This window comes from Propithecus coquereli, unplaced genomic scaffold (genome assembly GCF_000956105.1).
Source record: "Propithecus coquereli isolate 6110/MARCELLA unplaced genomic scaffold, Pcoq_1.0 Scaffold67, whole genome shotgun sequence".
In the NCBI taxonomy this organism is placed as follows: Eukaryota; Metazoa; Chordata; class Mammalia; order Primates; family Indriidae; genus Propithecus; species Propithecus coquereli.
Genome location: NW_012152729.1, coordinates 2,965,048 through 2,982,790, shown reverse-complemented (window position 1 = coordinate 2,982,790; position 17,743 = coordinate 2,965,048). Strand labels below are relative to the sequence as shown.

The window sequence follows — 17,743 nt, the reverse complement described above, 5'->3', positions numbered from 1 at the left end:
GCGCGCGCGCACGTGTGGCCGGGGCGGAGAGAGGTTGGCGCCGCGAGAGGCAAGTCCGGGGCCGCGGGTGAATTGGGGAAGGGGCGTGGGAAGCGTGTGTGAGGGAGGGGCGTCTGAAGGTGTGCGGACCGCCCAAAGTCCGCTACCGGCGGAGTTCGTCCATCCCCTTGTCCCGAGGCCAGGTGGGGGTAGTCCTTAGACCCCGGGAGAGGGAAGGGGCGGCAGAAACCTCGCGCGCGCTGCAGTATGCCCTCTTAATGGGGCCGCGCCGGGCCGGGTCAGACCGAACGCCCGCAGCTTCCTAATCTTAAAGGTGGATGAGTGGGAGGGTGAGGGTGGTCTCTACCCTCGCCCAGTATGTTTTGGGGGGGGGAGGAGGGCGGTAGGGTAGGTGACAGACGCCAGACCAGGCAGCCAGAGTAAGCCACCAAGTCCTGTTGCCTCCTCCGCTGTAGGAGTTCGGTTCTGCCTGCCCTATGAGCCCCATTGTCACAACCTTAGTTTAGGTCTGTGATTTGCAAACTTAGCATGCAGTAGAGCTAGGTAGAGGTGCTTGCTAAAATGCACATTCCTGGGCCCCTGCGATTGGAATTCTTGAGCTATGGAGAAAGGACCCTTTTTGATTTTTTGCTGAAGACTCCTTACTGTTCAAACCATCCTGAGCTGGAGATTGACAGATTTTTTTTTTTTTTTTTTGAGACAGAGTCTGGCTGTGTTGCCCGGGCTAGAGTGCCGTGGTGTCAGCCTAGCTCACAGCAACCTCAAACTCCTGGGCTCAAGCAATCCTTCTGCCTCAGCCTCCTGAGTAGCTGGGACTACAGGCATGCGCCACCATGCCCGGCTAATTTTTTCTATATATTTTTAGTTGTCTGATTAATTTCTTTCTATTTTTAGTAGAGACGGGGTCTCGCTCTTGCTGAGCCTGGTTTCAAACTCCTGAGCTCAAACAATCCGCCCGCCTCGGCCTCCCAGAGAGCTAGGATTACAGGCGTGAGCCACCGCACCGGCCTGGAGATTGATAGATTTTTGTATGGTGTATCATGAGTTAGATATTTGCAAATGAACTTCAGTGAGATAATAGTTGGAGCCTTCCACCCAGAGCAGTGATAATGAGGAAACAAATACTGCATGTGACATACTTCTGACATTTAACAGTAAAACTCTTTTTTCCCCGTAGGAATGGGAGAATTTAAAGTCCACCGAGTACGTTTCTTTAATTATGTTCCATCAGGGATCCGCTGTGTAGCTTACAATAACCAGTCAAACAGATTGGCTGTTTCACGAACAGATGGGACTGTGGAAATTTATAACTTGTCAGCAAACTACTTTCAGGAGAAAGTAAGTCTTTTGGGAGCCTGTTGTGCTGTTGCTGATGTTAATTTCTTCTTAAGTTCGGTTCTACAAAAACTTGTATGTTGTTTGTATTCAAAGTGATGAAATGACTCCTCACCCTCTATGTACTTGTTTAGTACTGCCAAACTTCAGCAGCAAATATGAGATCACTTGTCTGACTGATGAGGGAAGCTCAGAGTTTTGATCTGTGTAATGTTGGTTAGAAGGATTGTACGTAGGAATTGTGGCATCTCACTGCCAGTCATTTGGAAACTGAGGTTTGCTGGATCATTAGGTCACAAGAAGGGAAATTGGCAGGACCATTTGCTATACATATTATCAGTTATCAGTCTCAACACCTTTGTAGCTTTGATAAGGCGGCATTTCCTGTTGGGAGTATCAGTATCCATTTTGTTGTCAATTCAGGAAAAATGATGAAACATTTTAATATCAGAAACTTTTTGGTGACGTCATGGCAGGAGGATGGATTCCTAAGTGCATGTGTCTGAGAGAACATCAACCTACGTGCCTATATTTGGGAGGAAAAGAGATTTTTAAATTTGGTAAACACCCTTTGGGTGTACACAGAGGGCTCTTAGGCAGCACTCCCCCCCTTCTACCCCCGCCACTGATTACTGATTTTGTTCAGGTGCAACATCTAATTCAATTCACGATTATCGAATGCCTAATATGCCCTAGGCACTGTGATATAAATGCATAGATGGGTAAATGAGTGAATTTAGTGCCCCTCAGCCGGGTATCTGGAATTTAGGCATTCTGTCAATGTTTCTAAATGGATAAGTGGCAAATACTGGGCATTAAAACAAATGTTAGAGGCCCTACCTTCACAGAACTCAAAGACCAGTGGCAGAAAGATAAATACCGTTTCCAGCCAATGTAATAAATTTTATGATAGAGCTAAGCACGTGAATAGAACCTTAATGGAGAAGTACCTTACCTGAGATGTGGGTTTAGTAAACTTGGAAAGGGATGACATACTGAGCTGGCCCCTGAAGAACTAATAGGAGTTTAAAAATTGCAGGTCATTGCCTATCAGAAGCAAGTTACCTTCTGTAGTATGAAAAACATGCTCTGCTGCATCCTGTGATTTTTCTGTTTGTCATTTATAACAATTGTAATTTCATGTTTCATGTCTTTCTTCCATGCTGAACTTCAAATTTTATGAGAACAAGAACCATGTCAGTGATGTTTACACCTGTTTTCCCACCATTTAGCAAGTGCATAGTCCAAAGCCACTACTGAGTTAATAGTTGTTGAATGAATAAGTCAACCATTCTTCACCTAGTGTCCCTTATTTTCTTGTCTTCTTCGTCTGTTTTCTTTATTCTTCATCAGTTAATTAAGTTGGTCTAATCGTCTGCCTTCTCCCTGTTCCCTTCCCTACTAGTTAAGATTGCTCAGCTCTGTTAATTTCTCTCAGAGCAAGAAAAAAAAATTAGTGTGTTAGGGTGAAAAGAGTAGGGGATAGGAATAAGGAGACCTACATTCTCCTCATACCATTGACTGGTGATTTGGGGAAACCACTTAATTTGTATGTATCTCAGCCTTTTCACATTCAAAGAGGAAAAATTATACCTACTTAGTCCCTTTCGTGTTAAGCAGGTATAAGAATAAAATGCCTTGGCCGGGCGCGGTGGCTCACGCCTGTAATCCTAGCTCTCTGGGAGGCCGAGGCGGGCGGATTGTTTGAGCTCAGGAGTTTGAAACCAGCCTGAGCAAGAGGGAGACTCCGTCTCTACTAAAATTAGAAAGAAATTAATCGGACAACTAAAAATATATAGAAAAAATTAGCCGAGCATGGTGGCGCATGCCTGTAGTTCCAGCTACTTGGGAGGCTGAGGCAGGAGGATTGCTTGAGCCCAGCAGTTTGAGGTTGCTGTGAGCTAGGCTGACACCACGGCACTCTAGCCCGGGCAACACAGTGAGACTCTGTCTCAAAAAAAAAAAAAAAAAAGAATAAAATGCCTTGATAGATAGGAAAACTTTTTGAGTGCTAGGAAATTTTTATAGGTAGAATTGACACACAGGAAGGTCCATGTATTTAAAGTATACACATTAATAACATTTGACATGTATGTATACATATCTGTGAATGTATCACCCAATCAAGATAGTTACATTAATTTTTAGAAAACTGGATGCAACAAATAAAGTTGGATACATCAAACTAAACTTGAATATATACTTTATTCAGCTGTAAAGGTTTTGCTGAACTAGCCCTAGTAAAAGAAACAAAACCCAGTAAATCACAGCAGCTCAAGAGGCTGAGGCAGGAGAATTGCTTGAGGCCAGGAATGCGAGACCAGCCTGGGCAACCTAGCTAGACCCTGTCTCTAAAAAAAAAAAAATGAAAAAAATTAGCCAGGCATGGTGACATGTGCCTGTAGTCCCAGCTACTTGGGAGGCTGAAGTGGGAAGATCCCTTGAGGCCAGGAGTTTGAGGCTACAGTTAGCTATGGTCCTGCCACTGCACTTCAGCCTGGGCAACAAAGCAAGATTGTCTCTTAAAAAAAAAACAAAACTGTATAAAAGTAACTAAAATTTGAACCTGAATAAAAAGGAAGTATCGGTAGACATGATCTTCTGATAGCCCAAAATCCTACACTAGTTATGGGGAAGTAATTTTCACCATGTTGCATGTGACCACTCAGTACTGGCAGCTGATGAATTCATGGTAGGTTGAGAAGTTGCGGTGTTTCTGTAGTTTTTCCCAGGTCATGAATCTCGTGCTACAGAAGCTCTGTGTTGGGCAGCAGGACAGCGACTCTTTAGTGCCGGGCTCAATGGAGAGATTATCGAGTATGACTTACAGGCGCTAAACATCAAGTATGCTGTGGATGCCTTTGGAGGACCTATTTGGAGCATGACTGCCAGTCCCAGTGGCTCTCAACTTTTGGTCAGTAAGCAACTATTGGTCATTCATACCGAGATTTCTCTTGTGCCCATTAAGACTTCCTTCCCTGTGTTCATAGGAGAATAAAATTGTGTCATGGCATGTAGCAACCCCAACTACAAGATTGGAATAATATTGAGGATTTAAAAAATCCCTTATCCTTTTGCATTCTTTTTGCTGCTAGTTTGGGCTTTGTTTATTCATTTAGGAAGTGAAAGGGTTAGTTCAGGATTGCCCAAACTATGTTCTTTGGAACTGGAAGATGTAGAGACTTTTTGTTTTGATATTCTTTGTGTTCTGTGATAAATTTCATTTCAGAAATACGGCATATGAAATTCTTCTGTAGATTCATAATGCACAGTAGTATATTAAGACTTTCAGCAGAGTGTTTCTCAAAAAATCTTTTGAGCAAAGGCTGAGACTTTTTCTCCCTACAATTTGCATTAGAATGGGTGCTTTCAGAGATTTAATTTTCTGTGATATGTCTATGATTCTTTTTAAATTTGCACTAATTTGTATAATATCTTAAGAAATCGCTATTTGGGTTATAAGGTTAATAGGTCTTTTATTTAGGCCATATCTAGGAGAGGTATGCTGTGAAATCCTGCTTCTATTCCATGTCATATGCAGGAACTGGGCCACTAATTGGAACTCCTAATATCAGCCTCTTTTCTGGGTAGGATATGAAGGCGAGGGCTGTTGATATCAGTACTTTTTTTCCTCTCACAAACTATTTTCCCTTTTCAGGGCAAGTGGTAGCTTTAGGGGAGAAATGTATTTGTGTGTGTGTATGTATGTATGTATGTTTAGTCCTATTAGTCTTATAAAATGTTTATTGTTTACCTTCTCTGTTTTCTACCTCTTTTTCACTAATAGGTTGGCTGTGAAGATGGATCTGTGAAGCTATTTCAAATCACCCCAGACAAAATCCAGTTTGAAAGAAATTTTGATCGGCAGAAAAGTAAGGGCTATTTTTGGTGGGGCAGTATTTAATAAGAAGTTATATTTCTGTGCCACTGGGGATGGGATTTTTCCCATGAGTCCAGGTAATATTTCTAACTATATGCTAATTTTATCCGAGTACAGGATATGTGCTCGAAGCCATCCCTAGCCCAGGCTTTACCCATTGTGTAGCATAGTTGTGACTGCCTGGTTAAGTAATGCAGAAAACCAAAAATCCAAAATAGGAAAGCTAGTGTTCTGTGGAAGTCAATTTGTTATCACTTATTTTTGTGAAGTTTTAACAAGTGTACATGAAGTCTTGAAACTAGAATTTCATCATTTGGAGCTATGGTTCTTAATCCTTCAGGTGTATTCAAATTGAATGGGGGAGTTTTGTAAACAATTGTCCGTATCTGGGCTCCACCTGAACTGAATTGGCACTGACCCTCCAGAGCAGGGGTTGGTAAACTGTTTCTGTAAAACACCAGGTAGTAACTAATTTAGGCTTTGCAGGCCACACAGTCTCTGCCAGTTCTGTCACTGTAGTGCAAAAGCAACCATAGACAATACTTAAACTAATGGGCATGGCTGTGCTTCAGTGAAACTATTTACAAAAACAGACAGTGGACCTAATTTGGCCTGTGGTCCATGGTTTGCTGACCTCACTTCTAGAGAATATTAACTGTCCTGTGTACTCCCTGTGTCCGTGAATAGTATTTATCCCTTGCTAATGAGATTCTTGTTTGTTTTTAGTATCCTTTGTGTATTCTTTTTTAATTACAAAGATGATAATGATACTTTTAAGTTTTCATATGTTTAGCCAACAATGAAAATAGAAAATAAGTATGTCTTTCCACTCCGTAGGCAACATTGTGAAACTAATCTTCTAGGCTTTTTTGTATATTCATGTAAACAAACACAGAGGAATTCTTGTGCCTTCGTTTTTCAGCTTGTTTCTTCACTTGATCCATTCCAGACACCTTTTCTGTGTCATGCCAGTCCGCATGGCTTTCCATTTTCTGGTGTTCCATAATTTACTTATTCTAATTCCTATTGATACTAATTTTGATTTTACTACCATAACCAGTGCTGCAGTGAATATTTGTATATACGTATTTTTGGGCACTCATGCAAGTATTTTTCTTTGATCAACTCCCAGTGCAATTATTGGGCCAAAATATATGGACATTTAAATTTAATTAGATTACTACCAGATCATCCTAAGAAGGTTGTATTTATTTACATTCCCTTCAACTATTTGTATGTTACGTTTTTTTTTGTTGTTTTTTCTTTTTTTTTTGAGACAGAGTCTCACTCTCTTGCCTGGGCTAGTATGGCATCAGCCTTGCTCACAGCAACCTCAGACTCCTGGGCTCAAGCGATCCTCCTGCCTCGGCCTCCTGGGTAGCTGGAACTACAGGCACGCACCACCATACCCAGCTGATTTTTTCTATTTCTAGTTGTTTGGCTAATTTCTTTCTATTTATAGTAGAGACGGGGTCTCGCTCTTGCTCAGGCTGGTCTCGAACTCCTGAGCTCAAGCAATCCTCCCGCCTCAGCCTCCCAGAGTGCTAGGATTACAGGCGTGAGCCACCGCGCCCGGCTTATTTGTATGTTATGAAAGTAAATATCAAATGCTTCATTGTGGATCTCAGGGAAAAGTTGATCATCTGTTAAAAAACATTGCATCCCAGGAGTCAGTAGGTGAGACAGCCCAGACTGTAGAATACTAGCCCTATGGATAATTGGTGGGAGGACGGCTCAGTTACCCTTTGCTGTATATTCATGTGTATGTCACTTTCTTTTTTGTTGTGCAACTCCCAAGGTCGTATCCTGAGTCTCAGCTGGCATCCCTCTGGTACCCACATTGCAGCTGGCTCCATAGACTACATTAATGTGTTTGATGTCAAATCAGGTGACTGTTTTTCTCAGTTCATTTGGGGTGTGGGTCTTGTTTATCAGATTCTCATTTCTGGATTTTTAAAAGCTTGAGCCCTTGTCATGCTTTCAGTGACCTGTAGGGCCTAATCTCTCATTAACCTTCTGAGATGTCTGCGATGAATTTCACTTCTTTTTTGGATTACTACTGCTGCTTTTAGGGGAATTTTGGTTCTTCCCAGGGATGTGGTATTTTTCCTCATGATAAGAATTAACAATAAAATTTGCGCTCAACCAGTACTATGTTTATGATGAATGATCAGTAGAACAGCTGTTTATATATCCTAGTCCTTGATAAAAATGAGCTTCTTTCACTGAGGAACATAATATCTTGGTAACATAATTGGTGAGACATGAGATCAGAAAAGTAGAGAACCATGAATTTTTCTGTTCTTGGCCTGGAAAATTGGCTAATAAAATCCTTCCTTGATGAAGTTCATCTCAACTTATTAGGTGCACATGTCTTTACTCCCATCTAAGATACAGAGGTAAGGAGTTTGAGGAATCTGACATGTCCCTCCTTTTTTTTTTTTAATTTCATTTTAATTTTATTTGTTATATATGCACATAGTCAAAGAGAAAGAGTTCCTTAAGGCTTATTACAGAAAAGCAGGAGTCCCTCTGTCCCTTCCCCAACTCCTCAGAGACAGCCTTTTGTGATTCTTAGCTGATTCTTTTGATATTTAACCCTATACAGTACCTAGCATGCTTATAATTGTGCGTTTTGATTTTTCAGGTTCAGACCATTATTTACTAACTTCTGTGACTTAACCTTCTTATTCACACTTTCTCCTGATCCTCACAGTATGGTTATGTTGTAACTTTGTTCATATTAGTAGTCAGTGTTTTTATTATTAAGATTGTATAAATACTACTCGCATAGTAAATTACCTTTTCTTTCCTGTAGATTTACTGGGGTCTTTTTTTGTTTTTTGTTTTTTGTTTTTTTTGAGACAGAGTCTCATTCTGTTACCCGGTCTAGAGTGCTGTGGTGTCAGCCTAGTTCACAACAACCTCAAACTTCTGGACTCAAGCGATCTTCCTGCCTCAGCCTCCCGAGTAGCTGGGACTACAGGCATGAGCCACGACGCCTGGCTAATTTTTCTACTTTTAGTAGAGATGGGGTCTTGCTCTTGCTCAGGCTGGTCTCAACCTCCTGAGCTCAAGCAGTCCTCCCACCTCGGCCTCTCAGAGTGCTGGGATTATAGGCATGAGCCACCACGCCCAGCCTAGACTTACCGTTTAAAACTGTCTCTGTCTCTCTCTCACTGATTTATCCCCCAATTTTTCCAGTTGTATAAATAAGGTTCAAATCCATCTGGTTTTCTTTATGCCACTTTTATCTTCTTGAATAAGTCTCTCCCCGAGCCTTCTGGTCTGCTCCCATCTAGCTTAGCCACTCTGGCCTGCTGCACCACTGTGAGAGCTGAAACTCTGATTTTTCAATCAGTCTGGGGATCTCCTTTGCTTCTCTGTTGGATCCTCATTTCTGTTATTCCCTTTCTTAGTTTTTTCCTTTGGTGGATTCTGAGAAAGAGTGCATGAGAAAGAATTCTAGGTTGGGAATTGATTTCCCTTAGACTTCTGAAGCTCTGGCTTCACTTTTAGCTTCTAGTATTGTTAGGACGTCCGATGTCATTCTGAGAGTCAATTCTTTGTGTAGAACCTGGGGTTTTTTGTTTTTTGTTTTCTGGGAGCTTTTTAGGATGTTCCCTTTATCCTTACTGTTCTGAAATTTCAAAATTGTGTTTCTTGGTTTGTGGATCAATTGTTCTGAACACCTAGTAGATTCTTTTAATCTAAAACCCACATCCTTCAGTTCTGAGGCAAGTTCTTATAATTATTTTGTAGATAAGTTTCTCCCCATTTTCTCTTTCTGGAATTTTATTATTTGGACGTTGGCTCTTCTAATTTTCTTTCCTTTTTTCTATTTTTTTTTTTTTCTTATTTTTTGTTTCTAGACACACAACTGTGGTATTCTTTCATTTTTTCACTCTCATATTTTGTCTCTTTGGCTTTTTATTACTATGCCTCTGGGAGAGTTTGCATGTTTACCTTTCGGTTCTTCTATTGAGTTTTTCATTCTGACATTTCCAGAGGGCTTTTTTTGTTTGTTTGTTTCCTGAATGTTCTTTTTTATAGCATTATCTTTTGTTTCATTATACACAAACTCTACTTCTCTTTCTGAGGCAAGAAATATTTGTCAAGCATTCCTCACCCTGCCTCTTTCCTCCCTGTTACTCATTGATTTGTTTCTGTTAGTGTTCTTGGCCTCTGCCTTTCCTCTTAAAGGCTTTCCGCACATGTCTGGTGATCACTCTCATGACTACATCAGTGGAGCTTATTGAGCTTGGGTGTCACTGAAGAGTGATCTGGCTAGACTGCGAATTTGGGGAACCTATGAAGCCAGGGTCTTCAGATCTTTTCTCTTTGCCAGTTATATACCCACAAAAGGCTTTTTCATTTCCCTGCGTGGTAAGCATAAGCTTGGCTACCAGCGTTCTAAGGAAAAGAAAACTGGTATTCTCAACATTCAGTTAGAAAGTTGTACTTAATTCTGTTATTCATATCACATTCCCACCCTCGGTTGTGCCCGGTAACCCTCTTCAGAGAGTAAGTCCCAGCCTCCTGTGGAGGTGGTTTTTGGGGAGCTGCCCAGTTTCTTAGGGTGTGGGTATCTGAGGGTTCTAACAGTTTCTTAAACTTATTTTCAACTGATCCTTCTTTTGAAGCCCCACTTTTCCCTTTGTTTCTAGAGTATCTGGGATCTCCAATTCCCAAGTCATTTGAGGATTCCATAGTATAAATGAGGTGGCTTCTTGACTTTCTTCGCTGCTGACTTGGGACTTAGTTTCAGGGCTCTGCTGAGTCAATTACCACTTCATGTCTGCTTTCCAATTCCCAAAATTTTGTCACTGTTGTGTTCTTTCCCCTTCCTGTGGGGTTTTGGGAGAGAGCAGAGTGTAGTGTGTATGTACGGTTGGCCAGCTGTACATGAACGTCCCACATGTCTCTTTCCATTTCACCTCCCCAGAAGGGGTGTCTGTTCTCGTTCTCTCCTTCCCTCCCTCCCTCCCTGTTCCCTGTCCCTCCTCCCCCCTCTTCTTGTCCCCCAACCTCCACTTTTTTTTTTTTTTTTTTTTTTTTTAAGGCAGAGTCTCACTCTGTTGCCCTGGGTAGAGGGCAGTGGTGTGATCACAGCTCACTGCACCCTCAAACTCCTGGGCTCAAGCGATCCTCCTGCCTCAACCTCCCCAGTAGCTATGACTGCAGGCGCCTGCCACCATGCCCTGCCCAGCTAAATTTTCTATGTTTAGTAGAGACAGGCTCTTGCTCTTGCACAAGCTAATCTCGAACTCCTGAGGTCAAGCCATCCTCTCACCTCCACCTCCCAGAGTGCTGGGATTACAGGCATGAGCCACTGTGCCCAGCCCCACCTCCACTTTTATTCAGGTGACCATTTTGGAGATCTGAGACCGGGTTCACCAGAACTACCTTTTTACTGGCTGGCTGTGTCCAGTCAGCTGACTTACCATGTTATGCACACCACAGGCAGTGTTTAAAAGACTAAAGGAGAAATAAGTACCATCCAAATGTGTGTTTTTCTTATTTTTCAGGGAGCACTATTCGGAAGATGATTGTGGATAGGCAGTGTATGGGTGTGTCTAAGCGAAAGTGTATCGTGTGGGGTGTTGCCTTCTTGTCTGATGGCACCATCATAAGTGCGGACTCTTCTGGGAAAGTGCAGTTCTGGGACTCAGCTACCGGGACGCTTGTGAAGAGCCATCTCATCGCAAATGCTGATGTGCATTCCATCGCTGTGGCCGATGTGAGTACAGTCCCTGTTTTCAGTGGTCCATGTACAGCCTGGGCGGTGAGTAGAGAAAGCAGGGTTAGTGACATGCTCTGTGAAAATATTTAGATGTCAAATCCTGACGTTACACTGGAGGAAGATGAGTTTAGGAAAATGCATCTGAAACCCACGTCATTGCTATGGTATCTACCAGCTGGTTAGAGAATATGGGATTCTCTACAAGACTAGTTAGCAGAGAGATTTTCTTCAGATACTCCTTACCCAGAGTTCATCCAGTCTGATTGTAGATAAGGCACAAGTAACCTAGAAGAATCTTGAAAAGCCCTGTTTCCCTCTCTGTACAACTGCTCTTCTGCTTCCTATCTATTTTGGGACATTAGAGGATAACTTTATAGTGATTTTGAAAATGTTTCTTTTCTCCTATTTGAAAAAGCCGTGAGATAGCTTTGTATAGAACACGTATGCCTCTTTTCTTTTGGTCGTGTGAATTCTAATTCAGAAACCTTTGAGTATTTTAGCAGTGAGCCATGAAAAGTGACATTGAGATTTGTTAACTAGATTTATTCTTTACCTACGTAGTTTGAGAATTATGTGCGATCCTAAGTGTGGACGTTAATTTTCTAGTATAGAGTTCATTCATGCCTGCTTTTCTTGCCTGTAAATATTTCTATCCCATTTCACAGGTTTTCTATGAGAACAATTTGATGTATGTTAAAGCCCTGTAAAAATATTTAGATGGCACGTATAATGGTCTAAGTTGAAATGAGTGGGAGAAATTCCTCTTTAAAAGCGTTTTAATCCAAAGCAGTTGTAATTATACGTAAGACTTAGTTATTAAAGTGTACCTTCTCAAATATTATGTGTGCAGCTGCTTCAAAGAACAAGAAAGATGTGTATTTACTGCTGTGGAACAATTTCTGGGATATATTGTTAAGGGAAAAAAGTAAAACAGTATTATAGTGTATTAATACAGCACATGATAATGTATAAGAAAAGGAAGGGAAGATTCAAATAAACAGTTTTGCTGGTATATACATAGAATATCTTTGAAAAGATAGAATTGCTAATGACAATTTCCAGAGAGGGAATTTGGGAGTCCAGGCTTAATTTGTACTGTATACCATTTGATTTTTTTCATTCAGTGTTCCTACATTACTGTATTGCATTGAATCTTAGAAACAAATAATTGTGAGACATGACATTATTTTGTCATCATGGGAAAGAAAAAACACTGCCAATTAAGCTATGACACTGTGCTTTTTTAAATACAAAATTTATATTTTGTAAACATAAACTGACAGGTTTGGTTTGGTTTTGTTTTGAGACAGAGTCTTGCTCTGTCCCCCAGGCTAGAGTGCAGTGGTGTGATCATAGCTCACTGCAGCCTCAAACTCCTGGGCTCAAGTGAGTCTCCTTCCTCAGCCTCCCAAGTAACTGGGACTACAGGTGTGCACCACCACGCCCAGCTAATTTTTCTTTTTCTTTTTTTTTTTTTTTGTGGAGACAGGGTCTTGCTCTTACTCAGGCTGGTCTTGAACTCCTGGCCTCAAGCAGTCCTCCCACCTCAGCCTCCCAAAGTGCTAGGATTATAGATGTGAGCCACTGCACCGAGCCTGACAATGTTTTTTTTAAACATAGAATTTGTATTTTACTTATTGAAAGAGTACTTTGAGACTTAAATTTTGTCATGCCACTCTTGTGCATATATAAAAAGGAAAATATAAGCAAAATATACTGATTAAGATATTCCTAAAACTTCATTACATTCAGAATTAGACTCTCTGAGTCACTTTTCAACTCAGTCTTCTGGACCTTGTTTTCCACACATTGCCTCTGTGCCATCAGTAGTGCGAAGCTCCACTGTAGTTTCCTACCCACGTTCTCTTTAGACTTTTGACAACCATTCTGCAAGTGTTGATGTTGGCTGTTTATCTGCAGATGTCACCCATGCACAGACTGACAGACATTTTAAGATATCCTGATTTCAGAGATGTTAAAACATGGGAAAATGTTTGCCTCAGAATCAGTGAATTATGGTACTTTTTTTTTTTGATTGAAAAATACAATTGTACAAATACCAGCCATCAAAAGTTCTTATCACAGATTCTGGAATTAGACAGGCTTGGGTTTCAGTCCCAGTGGTACCACTTAGCTACTACATGACTTGCTTGCTTAAGTTACTTATTTCTAAGCCTCAGTTTCCTCCTCTTTAAAAAAAAAATACATAACTTATAGAGTTTGGGGCAGGATTAAATGGATAGGGCATGTAAAGTGTTAAGTGTTCTCTGGCACAGAGTGAGTGTGCTATTGTCATTATCATTTTCACATCCTTTTTTAAAGTGATTCTAATTTCAAGGCTTTTCTCCATTATACTCTCTTGCCAGAATAGCTGATTATTTTTTAGATTTATTTTTAATGGATCTTCATTGGCTAAAGAGTGAATTGTGGCAAATACCAGGTCCTTTGATCTTCTTAGATGTCTTTCACTTTCATCTAGGAGGTGAGTACTGATTCCTGCAGGGAGTTGTAGGAAATATTTGCTTTCATTTAGAGGGCAGTCCTGAGATAATTTTTTTTTCTTTGTGGGAAATGATCACTCTTTGATTAATTTGGGAAACTCCCCACCCCACTTCCAGGTTTGATTTTTCCTTTGTTTCCTTCCTGCTACATCCTAAGAGAGCCCTTTTCTTTTGTTTCCTTTTCAGTTCTTTTATGATCACACCTATAGAGGCCTTCCAAATTCCTCTCTGTGGGTGGGACTTTAAACAAACTGCCATTTTTTTAAAATTTATTTTTTGTAAATTAAATGAACTAACAGTTGGAGGTGGGGAAGAGTGAGTTCCTAAGCTTCTTTGTATCTCCACTTTCATCTTGGGCTAATGCTTTTCAAATAGAATCTTTAGAGATGAGGGACAGGCTGGTCAGGGCCACTTATGTGCCGTCCTTCAGATACGGTTAGCTTTCTTCTCCACCACCAGGTACCTGCAAGTGACCTCAGGAGAGCTGGCACAAGGTTGGGGCAGTGTGGTGTGCCCAGAGCACAGGCTTTGGAAGCAGATGGTTTTATTTCTTTGTCATGTTTCTAAACCTATGTAGCTCCAGTTTCCTTATCTGTGAAAAAGACTATTAAATGATGATTAGGGGAAAGAAAGTTACAATCCTGACTCATACAAACATAAATGAAAATGTCTCAGAGATTTTCTATAATTCATTAATGAGGGAACCAGGAAGATATTTCAGGCAGTTCCAAAGAGAAGTCAAAGAACGTGCTTATGTAAGGCCATCAGGAATGCTGAGTTTACAGATTGTTGCAAAACTGTGTCCATAGGGCAGTAATCAGTTGCTTTCTACCAGGCAAAATTCGGTGGATTTCTGTGGAAAAGAATCTTTCACATCCTCTAAATTTTCTATAACTTGTACAACAGTTATGTTAATAAAATAGCTCCAAGACAATCAAAAGGCTCACTAGACAAGGACCCTAGTATTTTTTTTCCTTTGCTGATTTCAAAGTCTCTCTGAATTTTTCCTGATAGGGCAAATTATATTTACTTGTAACTTAACAAAGGAGTAGAGATGGTATGGCATATATAAAGTTCCTAGTCCACAGTAAGTGTGTAGTCAGTTGGCAGCTACATGCTCAACCATGTTCAGACTTCTCATCTCTCTCGACTAGTTGACCTCATGTTTTCATGGTTTGGTTGGTTAACTGCTCATCCAGGTTGCGATTTTTTTCACTACCCTGTCAAACACCGTATAATTTTTTTTTTTTTTTTTTTTGAGACAGGGTCTCATTCTATCTCCCAGGCTAGAGTGCAGTGGAGTCATCATAGCTCACTGTTGCACCCATTGCTCAACTCGAGCGATCCTCCTGCCTCAGCCTCCCAAGTAGCTGCCATGCCCAGCTAATTTTTCTGTTTTTTAGCAGAGATGGGATCTCGCTGTTGCTCTGGCTGGTCTCGAGAACTCCTGGCCTCAAGCATTCCTCCCACGTTGGCTTCCCAGAATGCTAGGATTACAGGCGTGTGCCACCGTGCCAGGCCTAATTTTTTTTTTCTTACTCAAAGCTATGTGCATTTATAAAAACTACAGTTAAAAGGAAAGTAGTTTTGAGAATATAGGAGAATTTTTAAAAAATTATAAACACACTAAGACCTTTTTAAAACTAGACATCACAGTGCTCAACATACTGGCGAGAGAGTGCCTTTAGTCTGGAAACCAGGGAACCCAAGTCTTTTTATGATACTGATCAGGCTACTTCCCCTCCTCAGCCTTCCCTCTCTTTGCCTGTTAAAAGAAAAGAAAAGACAGCATCTGGATTTCAGATCAATATAAGATAAGTAGATAAATGACAGTAAATTAGCTCAAGATTTTTGAAATTTCAGTCTTTTTACTACCAGTTTTCTAATCTCTCCCTCACCCCCCCATATTCCTAATACTTTAAATAAAGTAAATAGTTTTCTTTTAAAATTTTTTTATGTTGTTAAAGTATACATAATAACATTTATTTAGCCATTGTTAAGTGTACTATTTAGTGTCATTAAGTACATTCACACTGTTGTGCAACCACCACCACTATCCATTTTCCAAATTTTTTCTTCACCCCAAACCAAAACTCTGTACCCATTAAACCATAATTCCTTATTTCTCCCTTCTCCCAGCCCCTGGTAACCTCTGTTCTATTCTCTGTCCTTATGAATTTGCCTGTTAGACACCTCATATAAGTGAAATCATATAGTATTTGTCCTTTTGTATTTGGCTTATTTTACTTAGCATACTGTTTTCAGGGTTCATCCATGTTGTCAGAATTGTCAGAATTTCATTTCTTTTAAAGGCTGAATAACATACCTGTATGTGTGTATACGCAGCATTTATCCATTTGTCTATTGATGGACATTTGGGTTGTTTCCATCTTTTGCCTATTGTGAATAATGCTATAGCAGTTGTTAAATAGCTCCAAGACAATGAAAAGACTGTATTTGTACATTGATGTACAAGTACAGGTTGAATGTCCCTCATCTGAAATGCTTGGGACCAGAAGTATTTCAGATTTTGGATTTTTTCCAGTTTTGGAATATTTGCATATATATAATGAGATATCTTGGGGATGGGACCCAAGTCTAAACGTGAAATTCACTTACGTTTATATACTCTATACACATAGTTTGAATGTTTAATTTTATGGGATGTTTTATTAATTTTGTTCGTGAAACAAAATTTTTGACTGTGTGGTCCAGTGTGGAATTTTCCACTTGAGGTGTCACGTTGGTGCTCAAAAAGTTTCACATTTTGGGTTTCAGATCAGGGGTGCTCACCCTGTATCTGTTTGAGCTCCTGCTTTCAGTACCTTCATTACTATTCTTGTTGGGGTTTTTGGTTTGTATTATGGGTTTGGGGTTTTTTTTCCCTTTATTTTTTTATATGAATTCAAGGAACACCTTTTCTAGTTTGAAATAAAAGACTATTGGTGTTTTTATTGGATTGTGTAAAACTTACACATATCTTAGTGATAATGTCTTTATCGTGTTAAATATTCCTATTAAAGAACGTGGTGTGGATTTCTTTGGTTATGTCACTTCTTATATTCTTCAGGAAAATTTAAATTTTTTCTTAGATAGGTCTAGCACATTTCTTGTTAAGTTTATTCCTAGCTGTTTTATCTGTTTGGTTGCTATTCTAATGAGGTCTAGTTTGTATATGTGAAGTTTAACAGTTGGAGGTATGTATTGTTATTAATAATTTTGTCGGTAGAGGGCGCCTTGTCATCTGTATCTGAACTTGCTTGGCTGATGAAATTGTTAGCTTGTGGAGGGAAAAGACTCCTATAACCTCTTTTCTAATTCTGGGCATAGGTTTTCCCCTAAGCTGCCCAGATAGAAAAACTCAGGGAATATTTTTCCAGCTGGACCCTGTTTTGATCACATGTACCTCCCTTATGATTTAATTCCTCAGCAAGAAGACAGTTTCGTGGTGGGCACAGCCGAGGGGACAATATTCCATTTTCAGCTGGTCCCCGTGACTTCTAACAGCAATGAGAAGCAGTGGGTGCGGACAAAACCGTTCCAGCATCACACTCACGACGTGCGTGCCGTGGCCCACAGCCCAACAGCTCTGATATCTGGAGGTGGGTTCCACTTCCAGTGAGGCTGCCTCTTTGCTCTGTCCATCCCTGGTTATTTTCACGCAGGACTTCTAATTCTGCATACCTTCTCTCCTTCCCCCTACCCTAGGCACCGACACTCATCTAGTCATTCGTCCTCTCATGGAGAAGGTAGAAGTAAAGAATTATGATGCTGCTCTCCGAAAAATCACCTTTCCCCATGTAAGTAGCACCCCCCCCCCCCCCCCGCCAACCCCTCATCTCCCATTCCCCATCCCTCTGTCCCACGAGACTCTGAACAGCTCACACTTACTGGACAAATTTTTGAGACTTTGCGTAGCCACCTTCTTCCTTCTGTTTCCAAGGCAAGCTTCTTGCAGAGACATTTCTGGGGCCATGAGATTGACAGCAGCATCTTGAGTTCAGTCTCTAGGGAAATCATTCCGTTTTCCACATAGTTGTGGTTTATGGGAAGTTTGTTTGTTTTTAAGCGTGAGTTCTGTTATTCTGGGTGGGAGCAAGAAAATCCAAGGTTCCAGTGTTCCATTGTAAGTAAGTTGTACCATCTTGCCAAGCTAGTAAACCTTGTCCCCTACACCTGCTTCACATTCCATTCAACCAGTAAACCTTACTGAGCCTGCCGCCTCATTATCTCATATATATTTATGCACGTACGTATATCTCAACAGCTTTATTGAGTTATATT

The 17,743-nt window shown here is 40.7% G+C and overlaps 1 protein-coding gene across 5 annotated transcripts in view; it reads left to right on the top strand.

Moving 5' to 3' along the window:
• The window catches only part of CIRH1A (cirrhosis, autosomal recessive 1A (cirhin)), a 44,024-nt gene that overhangs the window by 11,765 nt on the left and 14,516 nt on the right, over nucleotides 1–17,743 (top strand). For 2 of the 5 annotated variants that reach the window (XM_012660513.1, XM_012660514.1), the window contains 7 exons: nucleotides 1,178–1,338; nucleotides 4,058–4,249; nucleotides 5,123–5,207; nucleotides 7,014–7,103; nucleotides 10,744–10,955; nucleotides 16,890–17,061; nucleotides 17,168–17,259. In XM_012660513.1, coding sequence (XP_012515967.1) covers nucleotides 1,180–1,338; nucleotides 4,058–4,249; nucleotides 5,123–5,207; nucleotides 7,014–7,103; nucleotides 10,744–10,955; nucleotides 16,890–17,061; nucleotides 17,168–17,259 — 1,002 coding nt within the window. In that variant the 5' untranslated portion in view covers nucleotides 1,178–1,179. Of the gene's footprint in view, nucleotides 1–12; nucleotides 50–107; nucleotides 183–1,177; nucleotides 1,339–4,057; nucleotides 4,250–5,122; nucleotides 5,208–7,013; nucleotides 7,104–10,743; nucleotides 10,956–16,889; nucleotides 17,062–17,167; nucleotides 17,260–17,743 lie in introns of those variants that run through there. The other 3 variants (XM_012660515.1, XM_012660516.1, XM_012660517.1) reach the window with 3 other exon arrangements.